This window comes from Cloeon dipterum, chromosome 4, assembly GCF_949628265.1.
Source record: "Cloeon dipterum chromosome 4, ieCloDipt1.1, whole genome shotgun sequence".
In the NCBI taxonomy this organism is placed as follows: domain Eukaryota; kingdom Metazoa; phylum Arthropoda; class Insecta; order Ephemeroptera; family Baetidae; genus Cloeon; species Cloeon dipterum.
Window position 1 is genome coordinate 10,526,135 of NC_088789.1, and position 13,128 is coordinate 10,539,262.

At 38.8% G+C, this 13,128-nt stretch overlaps 2 protein-coding genes across 5 annotated transcripts in view; one reads left to right on the top strand and one right to left on the bottom strand.

The window, feature by feature from the left end:
* Positions 1 to 13,128, top strand: part of glu (structural maintenance of chromosomes 4-like protein gluon) — a 34,077-nt gene extending 20,949 nt beyond the window's left edge. The window contains exons 1-21 of one of the 2 annotated variants that reach the window (XM_065490836.1): positions 5,328 to 5,454; positions 6,248 to 6,546; positions 6,617 to 6,811; positions 6,868 to 7,047; positions 7,108 to 7,212; positions 7,298 to 7,485; positions 7,535 to 7,675; positions 7,805 to 7,955; positions 8,003 to 8,224; positions 8,282 to 8,403; positions 8,457 to 8,781; positions 8,861 to 9,164; positions 9,217 to 9,458; positions 9,982 to 10,108; positions 10,167 to 10,356; positions 10,417 to 10,561; positions 10,613 to 10,786; positions 10,844 to 11,026; positions 11,082 to 11,314; positions 11,370 to 11,553; positions 12,073 to 13,128. In XM_065490836.1, the coding sequence (XP_065346908.1) occupies positions 6,259 to 6,546; positions 6,617 to 6,811; positions 6,868 to 7,047; positions 7,108 to 7,212; positions 7,298 to 7,485; positions 7,535 to 7,675; positions 7,805 to 7,955; positions 8,003 to 8,224; positions 8,282 to 8,403; positions 8,457 to 8,781; positions 8,861 to 9,164; positions 9,217 to 9,458; positions 9,982 to 10,108; positions 10,167 to 10,356; positions 10,417 to 10,561; positions 10,613 to 10,786; positions 10,844 to 11,026; positions 11,082 to 11,314; positions 11,370 to 11,553; positions 12,073 to 12,699 (4,326 nt within the window). In that variant the 5' untranslated portion in view covers positions 5,328 to 5,454; positions 6,248 to 6,258 and the 3' untranslated portion in view covers positions 12,700 to 13,128. Of the gene's footprint in view, positions 1 to 5,327; positions 5,455 to 6,247; positions 6,547 to 6,616; positions 6,812 to 6,867; positions 7,048 to 7,104; positions 7,213 to 7,297; positions 7,486 to 7,534; positions 7,676 to 7,804; positions 7,956 to 8,002; positions 8,225 to 8,281; positions 8,404 to 8,456; positions 8,782 to 8,860; positions 9,165 to 9,216; positions 9,459 to 9,981; positions 10,109 to 10,166; positions 10,357 to 10,416; positions 10,562 to 10,612; positions 10,787 to 10,843; positions 11,027 to 11,081; positions 11,315 to 11,369; positions 11,554 to 12,072 lie in introns of those variants that run through there. The other variant, XM_065490837.1, reaches the window with a different exon arrangement.
* Positions 1,692 to 5,119, bottom strand: Nnp-1 (Ribosomal RNA processing protein 1 homolog Nnp-1). 3 transcript variants are annotated; one of them, XM_065490845.1, is made up of 12 exons: positions 4,832 to 5,119; positions 4,690 to 4,772; positions 4,164 to 4,307; positions 4,005 to 4,110; positions 3,875 to 3,945; positions 3,632 to 3,820; positions 3,312 to 3,574; positions 2,973 to 3,264; positions 2,505 to 2,825; positions 2,246 to 2,383; positions 2,110 to 2,185; positions 1,692 to 1,942 (listed from the first exon to the last, which is right to left on the bottom strand). In XM_065490845.1, exons 1-12 carry the CDS (start codon positions 5,004 to 5,006, stop codon positions 1,791 to 1,793), a joined length of 2,010 nt encoding a protein of 669 aa, XP_065346917.1. In that variant the 5' UTR covers positions 5,007 to 5,119; the 3' UTR covers positions 1,692 to 1,790. The 3 variants fall into 3 exon arrangements, with proteins under 3 accessions (XP_065346917.1, XP_065346916.1, XP_065346915.1); XM_065490844.1 differs by having other exon boundaries at positions 2,246 to 2,398; XM_065490843.1 differs by having other exon boundaries at positions 2,246 to 2,449; positions 4,832 to 5,116.

A 13,128-nucleotide genomic window follows, 5' to 3' on the forward strand; every position in this document is an offset into this window, starting at 1 on the left:
TGCATTTATATTATATTCTTGTTCATCACGACCATTATGACAGCTTTTAAGCGAGTAAATTGTAACTTGAGTTGTATGCAACTGGCCGTGAAGGACTGCTCGGCGGCGCAGCATTTATTTCTCGGAAGGCGCTTCACCAGCATTTCATGCTATGGCGGACTTGCCTTTAAATAGCTTCACCCTTTTTGGTTTTTATCGGATGCGGCATTTGCGTAGTAAAAACTACAAGACGCTATTTTAAATATGAATGAGAAACATTCGTTTAGTAAATGAGAAGATTTTGGATATTATGTGTATAATTATTAAAAGTAGTAATGAAAGTAAAATTGGGATGAAGCCTACAAATTGGGTTTATTTTTACAAAATGTAAAAAAATCATTGTTTGTAATCTTTCAAGTCCTGTCAATTCAGAGGACAGTATTTTTTACACTGTAAACACTTTTATTTTTAGGATAATAAAAATAGTAAAAACTGCTTTCATTTGCCAACTGAAACAAAAGAGATTATTATGAAAATGTGTAAATTACCTCAGTGCTCGTGAGAAAATTAAATGAGTAGGTAGGAGCGAGGGCTTGGCTAAGCGTTCGAATAAAGCGTGGTTTTTTATTGCCATGCAAGAGCGGGCAAGAACATGAATTGAATGTCGATCCGCACATTTATTATTGCTAATGTAAATCTTTACAAGAATGACTAAAATATGTATATAGTAGCAAGACACATTCTTGATTTTTTTTCTAATCGGTTATTGATTGAATTCCTAGGATAACAAATTGTTATAAGGGAATGCATTATTGTCGTTGCTTTATTAGTAAGATATTGCACAGCAAAACAAAACATCAATTATAAGAAGACGATCCAAAATGACATGCCCTTTTCTTCACCGTGTTTTCCATACTTCCTTTGCAGCCTGATTGGATCTTTTGTCCCAAGCATATTTACGGAAGAACCGTGGCGCGCAACTCTCAACAAGGACAACGACGGAGATGATCTACTCGATCTACTAACCAAAAATAGCCCAGATAAGTCTTCAAACGCGACACAGGAGCATTTTATTCCTGACTCTTGTCGAAACTACCAAACAGAGGAATATTCGAACGAGAGCTGCAGGTTTCAAAGACTTTTAGAACGGAATAGAAAGCTGGAGCGAAAGGTGCAGAAATATGCGGAGGCTGCGCGAAAAGTGGAGTCAACCCTCGAGAGAGCAGTTATGATGGCAGCGAGGCTGGAGAAAGAAAATCAACGACTAAGAAAATTGATTAAGAATGATTTGGAATCGTGTTCTTGCGTGCAGCTTCATATCTGTCCAATTCAAATGGCTAATGACCCTGAGACTAAAACAATTTAAGTAAATATCTCAAACGGAGTTTCAATTATAGTAGCGCAGTGCATTCTATGATTGTTTTCTTTTATGAGTGCTTCATTGATGATGGAATTGTATGTTTACTTTATTTGGAATTGTAGCTGTTAACTCAAAATTGAAATCAATCAGCATTTATACTTGATATTTAATGGCGATTAACCAGCTAAATGCATTCCTGGCTCAAACGAATATTTAAATATAAGGGCACAGACTGACAAGACATCGTCTTAGCTCGGCTAATAAAGGAAACATATTGCTAGCTTTAGTACAACGTAGCCCACCCCTTTCTTGCATTATAGATTTTACAAAAAGTTAAAGAAACAAAAAGCGATTTAAAAGTTATGAGTTAATTAGTTCAAATTTTATTCAAAGAATAATATTGATTTCTGCTCACCAAAATGTATTTATATAATTACAGCAATTGTGACATTCACAGTATATCCATATTATTTTGCCTAAATTTTGCAATGGCACTCTTGAAAGGAGCAGGCGAACCTTTGAGCAAGCCTTGAGAGGGCTTCTTGCTACTGTCGTGAGGATTGCGTGGACTTTCCCTTAATTGCTTGACATACTCATGAACCTCTGCAAAGGAGAACAAAAATATGAAAGCCATTTACAAATTCATTACTCTGAGAGCTAACGAGACATACCATAATATAGCAATAATTAATAAAATATATATATATACCACAGAAAATAAATCAACCAAAATGAAATCAGTTTAAAATTTTATGTTTTAGAGGACAAACCTTGCGCTTTGTTGTGCTCCAGTTTGATGCTGACTCTTTTCTTAGCACTGTTTGTCAAGGCAGGTATCAATAAGCTCTGAAATTATTATCTTAATTGAAAAGTCTGTTTTAAAATTATTTAGTTTTTATCAAGTACCTTTTTTCCAACAGGGGTCAAGTCTTGAGACTTGGTGTTCAATGGCATGGACACACGGGCCTTTCTCAAAGCGCTTAATGGTGAACCAAAGTTTTTGGGTTCCTCACGTTGAGCTACTCTGCTGGATTTCGGGCTCTCCTGGTTTTCAGGCATCTTAGCATTAAACACAAGCGTCAATGGCGACCTTGCTACGTTTTCTTTGCCCTGATAAGATAGGGCAGTTGCAGTTGCATTCAAAATTAAGATAAAGTTAGCATACCTCCGGCTTGGGCTCTTCAGCTGCCACTTCTTGGTCTATGGAAGCCTTGCACAGGCTCCTTCTTCTGGGGGACTTTTTCGGACTGACAAAGTACTCGTACTCTCCCTCTTGCAGCGGCTTTTCCCATTCACTTGAAACCCCTTTCTTCGGAGTCGAGTCTTGTTCGCTGACGCTGACAACATTCCAGTTTCCTATGTTGCCTGGAGAGGAGGCATCTGGTACCTTTTCTTTTGCCACTTCTTGGGTCACCTCAGAGATCTCCCAGTTGCTTATCAATCCAAGCGAGGACCTTCTGCGTCTCTTTGCAGGAGGTTCGTCTGCCTGCAATTTCAATTGGTATTAAATATACAGAGGTCCAGTTTATTGCTTGTTTATTCTCACAAAAAAATGTACTGTGCATGTTAAAACAAATTGTCAAAGATTAAAAATATAAATAGAAAATTAAAATTAAAAAGTTTGATTATGTACTTTGGGACTTGGAGCTTTCTTGCTTGGCTTTGTCTGAGGTTGTTCAACCAATGGTTGACTCTCTTCCTCATTGTCGATATCAACGTCAAGCTCCTCATATGGCTCAAATCCACCCTTCCTCTTTCTGCGCGCTTTTGCAGATTCCTTCATCAACTCTTCCTCAAATTTCATCAAGTTTTCAGCTGCACGCTTGGCAGACTTCCTGGGCTTAAAACCAAGGTAGCCAATTTCATCCTCTTTCACTGGCGCTTCAAACGGAATGGGATGAATGTTTTGGGCAAGAAGTTGGAACCTGAACATTTGTTTTGTAGCGACTTCAGGAAAACATATGAAAATTACATTTCTCTGACGAGCTTCAGTGACTTCTTGGTCTTAGAGTTAAGTTTCTTATCAGCCAGGAATTCGTCTACCATGTCAGCAATTTTTTTGGAATTAAACTTGATTTGCGGCAACTCCACGTTCATTTGTCCAGCTCTGGGATCAAGAATCTGTTCTTCGTCATCAGCACCATCATCACTATCAGCAGCTATCATTTCTTCGTCATCCTCTGAGTCAATCTCATTTTTCTCGATCTGGTCCAAATTAATTGCTGGGCAGCCCATCTAGATGCAAATTTTTAATTTACAATTTATATTAACAGGTAACAAAGGGAAGCCTACCATTTTCCATGCTTGGATCTTTTCGTCTTGTTCAATACCAACATCAGACTGATTGACCAAGTAGCCGAAAACAGACTCTCTGATTATGGCTTGCAGTCGTTCATCTGTCTTATTGGAAGCAATGCATTGGACAAAGGGTCGCACAAAATCGAGCAGGGCGTTTTCTGTCAGTTCATTTTTACCTGAGCACTAAAATAAACACTAATTAATAATGTAACAAAAATTAAGAGCAAGCATCATTACTTTGGAAATTTCCTGGAAATATATTTCGCTGATATGGAATGCTAGACCAATCGGCGGCGGAGGCACTGTCTCTGATAGAAAAACGATTAGGTAATTATTTCAGTTTTTATCAATTGTCTGGTTCGCTTACTGAAATTAAGAATGTTCTCCCAGAGAAGTTTTCCAAGTTCACCTGCCAGTTTCCAATCATCAGAAGACACCCTCACCAGAATTTGGCGCAATACTCTTCTGACAAGCTAAAAAACAATGATACTTAGTATAAATAGGTAACACAAAAGGCAGTCTAGACCATTTTGTATTTGTCCATTCGGTAATTGTCAATGTAGGTCCATTCATAGCGAAGAGTTGATAGAAATCCATCAATGAAGAGCATCACATCTTTGTCATTCAAAATGCAGTGGACCAAACTCCCCATATCCTCACACAGTTGCTCCTGTGGAATTTAAATAACGAAATTCATGAAAATGATGTTCCAGCATACTGAAAGTGGGCATTTTCCATTATTTGCTTATACATTCAGCAAAACTGTGCAAGGAGATCAACAAAATAATCATTTAGAGCACTAGGTTCATGTATTGTATTTTCTGCTATTCCCAAGGCTTGTCAGCAAACCTAGCTATCAAATTACCCTCCACGCACCAGTCGACTGGCACATCATCTGTACTGAAGAATTATGTATTTTCTAAAGGGCAAGCGTGGCACGGTCACAACCCCTAACGATTGACTCTCCGCTGCAGCAATTCATAAAATGTCTCTTTACAACAGCGAGTTTTATGTATCTTATGCATGGAAAGTTAAAAGAAACGTCACACAACCTGAACTAGTGGCTTATCAGAGTTCCACATGCAGTAAAAGAGTCCTCTCCACAACATCATTAGGTCTTCCTTTGTGAATGCAGCTGAACAAAAACGATAGAAATCAGAATTGAATAAATTTAACAGGCAGCTTAATTCTTACGTCCATCCTTCGTTTTTCCATAAATCCAGCGTTTCAACCTTTTCAAAGCGCGGTCTCGCATGTGAACTTCGTTGTCCGCAAGCTTTTGTACAAGAGCAATTTCTTCAGAAATTTGCAAAACCCTCTTTTTCTCTTCAACATCTTTAGTCTGATTTATATTTTTGCACTTCACCATGTTGTTAAAGAAATTCACAAAATATGATCAAATTGATGCTGTACAATTAAAAAAAGACAGAGTCTATCGGATGAAACAGCGCACGTTGTATGGAGCGACGGGATGTTGGTGTGAGTGTTTCACGCCTACGGGAGACGGGAGAGCATTGTCAGCTTTGAATTTTTTCTTAAGGAAGGTGATTCGAGAGTTGCGCCTGCATTCCTGTCTAGCTGCGCAGAACCAGTTTTAGTGGTTGTATTGACATACAGCGCATCGCAATCAATGCGTTTGAGGATGATAGTTCACGTTTAGCGGTATAGATGTCAGTGAGAACGTGAGAAGAATCTGTTCTGAGTTTGTGTTCTCGCGCCAAACGGCAGCATTTTCCAAACACAAAAAATGTAAATAAGCCGTTGCCGGCCGCCTCCGAACGTAAGACTGTTACAGCTCTCGTTGGTCTTGTTAGCCGGTAATTAAGTTAATTATGCTTTTTAATGTCCGCTCTCTGGTAACATCACGCTTTGGCAGCGGCAATTGCCATTAACCTCCAACACGGGGTGGAATTTTAATTTTTGTTTAATTGTATTGCATGTATGATCATAGTGCGATTTTCATTGTGAGCAGTTATGTACTTGCTATCTGCTGGCCGCCACTTCAGCCTTCTGCTTGCTTTTTTTATTGAAGTGAACAGTAAACAATTTTTTGATATTTCTAATCAAATTCTTCATTCTTTTAACGGTTTATGTATCTATTAATTTAGGCTATTCTACGCCCGATACAACGCGAGCAACTCGCAAAAACTCGTACCTGATATTCGCGAACGAATAAACAAACAGCTTTCGTCCAACGAGCTTCGGAGAAGCCCTGTCCAAAAATGAACCACTTACCTGTTTTTCATCTCGAGAATTATGTACGAAAAATTTCATTTTCTGCTGGGTTACATTATTATCACACTTTCCATTTTTTAGTATTATGAGAATCCCTTTATGTATGTACATATTATAAAGGTATATATATGAAGTTGGAAAAAACTAAACGTCGCGGCAAAAAGTATATTTTTTCCTTAATTTAATGCATGCTCGAAAGGTGTAGTGTAAACCAGCAAATTGAGCCCCCACTCATCCTCCAAACATCGCTCGGATTATTCAAATAATTAGAAATAATGCTCATAATGAATGCGTTCAGCAATTCTAGCCAACGGCTTTGTGGTTCAAGTGTGTGTACATACTTTTAAAATCAGATGTACTTGTATTTTGTTATAGATCATTAACTGATGGCACCAACAAGTCGAAAGAGTGGTGCTCGTAGAGCGGGAGAAGAGGCGGAAGATAATAACGCTCAAGATGATGCAGCCGACACTTCTTTTGGCAAAGAGCTGGACGCAACGGTACCAGATGATATTCCTGAGGGAGCCCTCAAGTACAAGGACATTTACGTGCCTCCACCTCCAATTTCAACCTGCTCATATGACAACAAAGGGCCAAGGATGATCATAAAAAATATTGTGGTGCACAACTTCAAAAGTTTCCACGGCACCCATATCATTGGCCCTTTTTTCAAGGTGATTTTTTATTATAACTACATTGAGCAGCTTTATAACATTTAGCATATTGTGTTGAAACTCATTTTAGGGAATGTCCTCTGTCATCGGACCCAATGGTAGTGGAAAAAGCAATGTCTTGGACTCAATTCTGTTTGTCTTTGGCTACAGAGCCAGCAAAATCAGAACCAAAAAGGTTTCCATGCTGATCCACAACTCAGCCAAGTTTCCCAATTGCAACAGTTGCACTGTTACAGTCAACTTCGTGCAAATATTAGACAATAACGTGAGTTCACTTATTTTGTGATTCAATCTCTTGTTATAATGAGCAAATCAATTCAGGGACCCCAAGAAGATGCTCAAGAAATACCAGGCACAGAGGTAGAGGTATCCAGGTCTGCTTTCAAAGACAATTCCTCACACTACACCTTGGATGGAAAAAGAGTTCAGTTCAAAGACATTGCGGTCAAGCTGCAGAACCATGGTGTAGATCTTACCAATGGACGATTCCTCATTTTGCAGGTTAGCTCTGTCATGCCTAATCAATCTTGTTGATGATTCTAACATTCTATTTTTGTTCAGGGTGAAGTTGAGCAAATTGCCCAAATGAAACCTAAGGCTGAAAATGAGAATGACACTGGATTGCTAGAGTTCTTGGAAGAGATAATTGGAACCCTGCGATTCAAGGTTTGATTAAATTGATTCATAAAAATCTATCTGGGCTTTGAGCAGTTTCCCACAATTTACTTATTAATTTAACACGTGTGATCAGGAGCCTCTTGCAAAGGCAACTGTCCTTGATGCAGAAATGGAAGAAAACCGAGAATCCCACAAAGCCAAAGCTGACAATGCGCAAATGCAACTTCAAAATTTGGAAGAAGGCAAAAATGCAGCTATCTCTTACTTGGAGGAGGAAAATAAGTACAACAGAGCTTGGCACTTCATTGCGCAAAAAAACTGGTTCGTCTAGATTTGCTCAATTGAAACTTGCTGACAATTAAATTCGCAGCTACAAATCTTCAAAGAAGATTGACCGGAAGGAGGAAAAGCTGAATGAAAAGAAAGAAGAATGCAACAAAGTGAAAGAAGAGCTTGCCAGCTTTGAAGAGAAAAGTAAGGATTTAAGAAACAACATGAAGCAGAAAGAAGAGTAAGTTTTTGTTTATATTTCATTCAATTTTTATTTGGTTTCAAATGGTTCATCATTATTTCCCCCATACATTTGTCATAATATCCTGACAAATAAATCATGTAACGTAACTTGATGTTAATTTTTCAGTGCTATTAAAGATTGCAAGGGCCAAAAAGAAGAACTTGACAAAAAGTACAAGGAGAATGACGCTGAATTCGCGAAAATTGCTGCAAACATGACTGAGAAGAACAATAGGCGAAAGAAGATGGGTGATACTATCAAGAACGAAAGAAAGAAGGTGAGGCATTACATGTTTAAGTACAACTTTCTAAATTCGTATTTTAGCTGGAGGAAATGGAAGGACTTCCTGAGAAAAATCAGAAAGATATCCAGGATTTGGAGAAAAACATCACGCGGCATGAAAGTGAGAAAGTAGAGCTTGAAAAGAAATTGATGGACGCTACTGAAACACTTCAGCAGCAAGTTCAAGAGCCACAAGACCAGCTAGTCGGTCTGGAAAAAGAGTTAGCTGGCCTTTCAAAAACAAAGGAAGAAAAAGCTGCAACTGTAAGTTCCCTTTAGCAATAATTGTTATCTTAACTACAGTCATTATATGTTTTGCAGTTGCAAATTGCTCAGTCTAAGTTGGACTTGGCTACTAAATCCGAAAACCAGGATAAAGAAAAGCTGGATGGATTGAGGAACTCTCTTGACGCAACCACCAATGGCTTGAAAGAGAAGCAACAGTAAGCTCATATATTTTAAATATCCTGTTGTATTCATGAGATTTTTCTCACAGGCGATTGGAAGCGGTTAAAGCTGAAATTCCGGGTATAAAATCAGAGTTGCTAGGGGTTAAAGAAAAACTTGGTACTGAGAAAAACGACAGGGCTCAAACCGAGCAGAAATTAGCCCAGGCTAAGGTTGAGCTTGATGGCGCCCGCACCGCTGCCAGACTTGCCACCAGCAACAACCGGGTTGTAAATGCCCTTAAAGAGGAATGTTCTGCTGGCAGGATCCCTGGAGTGTATGGTCGTCTTGGAGACTTAGGTGCCATTTCTGCCCAATATGACTGCGCCATCACGTCTGTTTGTGGATATTTGAACCATATTTTGGTTGATAGTGTGAGTTTCAAATCTATCGATTTTGCAGACACCTCTTAAATTTTTGTTAACCCTTTTCTATTTTTATTATTTTTTGCAGGTTCAAACCAGCGCTAAATGCATGCAATTTCTGCGATCGGCAAACTTGGGAAAAGCTAGTTTCATCGCTTTAGACCAACAGCAGAAATTTGCTAACACCATGAAACAGCGATATGACGCTCCCGAGAATGTGCCTCGTCTCTTTGATTTGATCAAGGTTGAAGACGAAAGGGTCCTCCCTGCCTTCTACTTTGCTGTAAGAGACACTCTGGTCGCGAATGACCTCAATCAGGCAACCAGGATTGCACTTGGGGCAGTGCGTCGTAAGGTTGTTGACTTGAAAGGCAACATTGTTGATCCAGGCGGTGAGCATGATCTCTTTTTTTATTCAACGGCCAGTACTGAATGGTATTGCAGGCGCTATGACTGGAGGAGGAAAGGCAAGGCGTGGTGGCATGGGCCAAAAGGTTACCGCCGGACTTGTGGAAGAGACTCAAGTTGACTATACGCCTCAGCTGAAGCAATCCATTGAAGAGCTGGAAAGCAGGATCAGAAAGCTGACTCCAAGCATTGCAGCTTTGGAGAAGCAAGAGGGTAAACTGCAGAACAAGTTAGTGGAGCTTGAAACTGAGAACAAGCGTCTGCACATGGACATTCAGGTATTAGCAATTACAAAATAATGTATATCACATGGGTTCTATACTTATACACAGGGCTGAGCATGGGAATAAATCGGTTTTTTGCAGATCCGTTTTATCCGGCTAGGTTTTCCCGTTATTTTGCAAACAAATTTTGCAGCTATTGATTTTTGCCTTTTTAGCCCTCTCACCAACTTTTTTAGGCAAAATTATATTAAGTTTATTTTTAATCAGATTTTTTTACAAACAAATTGTTGAAAAATACTAAGAGCTGTAAACTCTAGATTATCATTTTCCGTTTAACATTATGTTTTTATGGTAAAACTGATCAATTTTGAGTTCTTTATATTATGTGCAATATTTTGCACAAAACTGGTAAAAACCACTGAACTGCGAGTTAGGGAAACTCCCTGGGAGATTCCCTGCCCTGCTTATACATGGACATGAAAACCTTAATGTTTAATTGGTAATTTTTAAATTGCTTTGAATTTTGGGAAGGTTAAATAATCTTTTTTAATACTGATAAATTCAAATGATATTTCAGCACCTGTCTAAGAACATTCCAGCCTTAGAGCAACAAATTAAAATCCAGCAAGATAAAGTGAACAAAAATGTCACTGATCAAGCTGAAGTTACAAAATTGGAGACAGAACTCAAGAAGGCTAAGAAAGGTTGGCATTGATAGTAGAAATTACTTAAATCAAATAATAATCACAAATTAATGTAAAGACATGGAAACTGCAAGCTCTGCAGCTAAAGATGTTGAATCCGAAGTTGACAGTCTCCGCAAGCAAATTGAAAACATAAGAAATAGCACAGTGGGTGGCTTAGGCAACAAGGTAAAAGAGCTGGGCAAGAAAATAAGCAAGGCACAAGCAGACAGGACTAAATTGGCTGCTGCGATCGCATCCAATGAGAGGTGAGAAATCTCAAAAACATCATATTTGATATTTTACACCTCTTGGACTTCTGATCACAGAAACATGGAAAAATGCCAGATGAAAATCACAGACCTTGAGGAGGACATTGAGAAAATGAAGCAGGAGCTTCTCCAAATGAAAGAGCAGAAGGACAAAATTGCTGCTGACAGCAAAGAGTTGCTCGAGCGGAGAACAGTGCTGGGAGTAAGTCTGCGTTGAGTTATCATAAATTTTAGTTGCTAATCGAGTTTGCAGGAGAAAGAGATGCAACTTCAGGAGGAGTATGATGCTTTCAAAAAGGAGCTTAATAAAAAGCATTCGGAGGAGAAAGACATCAAGAGTAGGAAAATTGATTTGGACAGGGAATTGGAGAAGCTCACTGAAGAACTTAATGAGGCCAAAGCTGAACTGAAACGTCACAAGAGCTCTGTATGTCAACTAAATATTATTAATGATTAATCTGGCTAACATCTATCTCGCAAACAGTTCAAGGTGTTGAAATTAGAAAATATTCCTGGGAAAGAACCAGAAAAACCATTTGAAGAGATTCCAGTTGAGGAGCTAGAGAACTTTGATGTGAAAGATTACAACTACATTGTGGCCAACTTTGATGACGTTATTAAGAAAAACAAACCAAACTTGGACATCATCGATGAGTACCGAGCAAAGGTAGTGCGCATTAAATTTGAAATTTTGGTATGTAAATAATTTTAAATATTTTCAGGAAACTCAATTCATATCTCTGTGTGATGCCTTGGAAGAAGCCACTGCCAAAAGAGATGAAGTGAGGAACTTCTTGAACCAGGTCAAGAAGCAGCGATACCAAGAGTTCATGGCTGGCTTCATGATCATCAACCAGAAGTTGAAGGAAGTGTTCCGCATGATCTCCATTGGTGGTGACGCTGAACTTGAGTTGCAGGACACTTTCAATCCCTTCTTGGAGGGAATAGCTTTCAGGTATATTCATGGTACACCAACAGGCGTAATAATTCTCACCGCTGCCACTCTTTAGTGTCCGTCCACGCAACAAAGCGTGGACTCAAATTGATCGTCTCAGCGGAGGCGAAAAGACGCTATCTTCGCTTGCTCTGGTTTTCGGGCTTCACTACTTCAAACCCTCTCCATTTTACATGATGGATGAAATCGATGCTGCCCTTGATACCAGAAATGTCTCCATCATTGGGCATTATATCAAGGTAAGAAATTAGCCACATGATGTCTAACGAGGTTTTACTTGTTTTCATTTCAAAATTTATTCAAGCCAATTATTTTATCAGTTAAAGTCATTATATCCTGTAATTTTCATCCTGAAAAATAAGAACTACTTAAAAAAATAAATTAATATTGAAATTTTTAAAACTGTTCCGCTTTGCATGCTATAAATTCATCATACATAGAATCATTTTAAAAAATTATGACGCTTTTGTTTGGGTTGGTTAAATATCATCCGCCAACTGATTTATTTGTTTTATAGAATGTGTCAAATTTGCATTTCTTACTCAAAGAAGGAGAAATAAAAACGAATTGAATTGAAAAAAGGAACAGAGAGAAAATATGAAACTCTTTCTGTGTGAATCTGCTGACACTGCAGAGCCAAGAGCGTTGTAGTCAGAATGTTGAGTTGCAGATATTATGAAGCTTTTTCTTACTAGTCAGCATTTTCAAGAAGTATTGAATTTACTGAGGCAAGCATCATTGAAAAAAAACTTTTTCAGAAATTCACAGTCAACTGCCAGTTCATCGTGATTTCCCTGAGAGCCGAAATGTACGATTTATTCGAGCGCAGGATTATCGGCGTATTCAAGCCTGATGGCTGCACCAGGACAGTTGCCATAGACCCGAGGGAATTCAGCAAATCGCATCTTAAACAGCCGTCGCCGCCACCCAGGAACCAAAAGAAAGCAAAGCCTGCTAGCAAACCTACGGCAGCGGCACCAAGTGCGCCTGCTGACCCCGCTCCAATGCAACCTCCAACTGCCCCTGCACCACCAAGGAAGTCCAATCCTGCCAAGAGAAGGCGCTTCATGAAGCAAACAGACGAGGAAAGCGCCGACGACTCAACAGCCTCATCTCTACCCGATTCTCTTGCTGAAGAAAACTTAGGAAGTGAGCTCCAAACCATACCCGACACCCCAGAGAGAGAGGCTGCTGCTGAAATGACTATACCCGAAACTCCTGAAAGTGCTGACGAGGAGGATGAAGAAGTGGACCCACCAGCAAGTAGTGCTGCAGAGCAATCTCCTCAATCATCTCCTTCTGAGAAAAAACGGCCCCTAAGACGCAAAGCCTCTAAATCTCCCATGGCTGAGCCAACAAGATCGTCAAAAAGAAATCGAAAATAGTTCATCTTGGCTTGTTGAACTTTTATTGAAATTACATTATTATTTGTAGTCTGCACTCTTATGAATTTTATCCGAATAAAATATTAAAAACATTTTGGTATAGGAAAACTTTTTTTAAATATCAATTATATTCCTACAAAAAGGAAAGCTTTTAAGATGTTTCATTCAATAACATACATTTATTTGATTTTGACACTAATAACCATGTCAAGGCGTTTTCTTCTTCAAAAGTAATATTTAACAGCATTTTTAGATGTAACCAATAATGTAAGCTGTTGTACTTAATGATTACAAACCGGATTCCTATTTTTTATTCAAGCCTATTCTACCTGTGTGCTTATTAAACAACGCAGCTTTTCTACTCTAGGGGATATGGATCAGAGCTGCTTTTACAGACGCTGAAACATTTGTAATAAAACTAAATCTTGT

Excerpts from the sequence above, each read along its gene's own strand:
- Nnp-1 (XM_065490843.1), bottom strand. The coding sequence starts at position 5,006 with ATGGTGAAGTGCAAAAATATAAATCAGACTAAAGATGTTGAAGAGAAA. Across the intron at positions 4,111-4,163 it reads GAATGGACAAATACAAAATG|CTTGTCAGAAGAGTATTGCG; the intron begins GTCTAGACTGCC and ends ATTGTTTTTTAG. Across the intron at positions 3,265-3,311 it reads CTGAAGCTCGTCAGAGAAAT|GTTCCAACTTCTTGCCCAAA; the intron begins GTAATTTTCATA and ends ACAAATGTTCAG.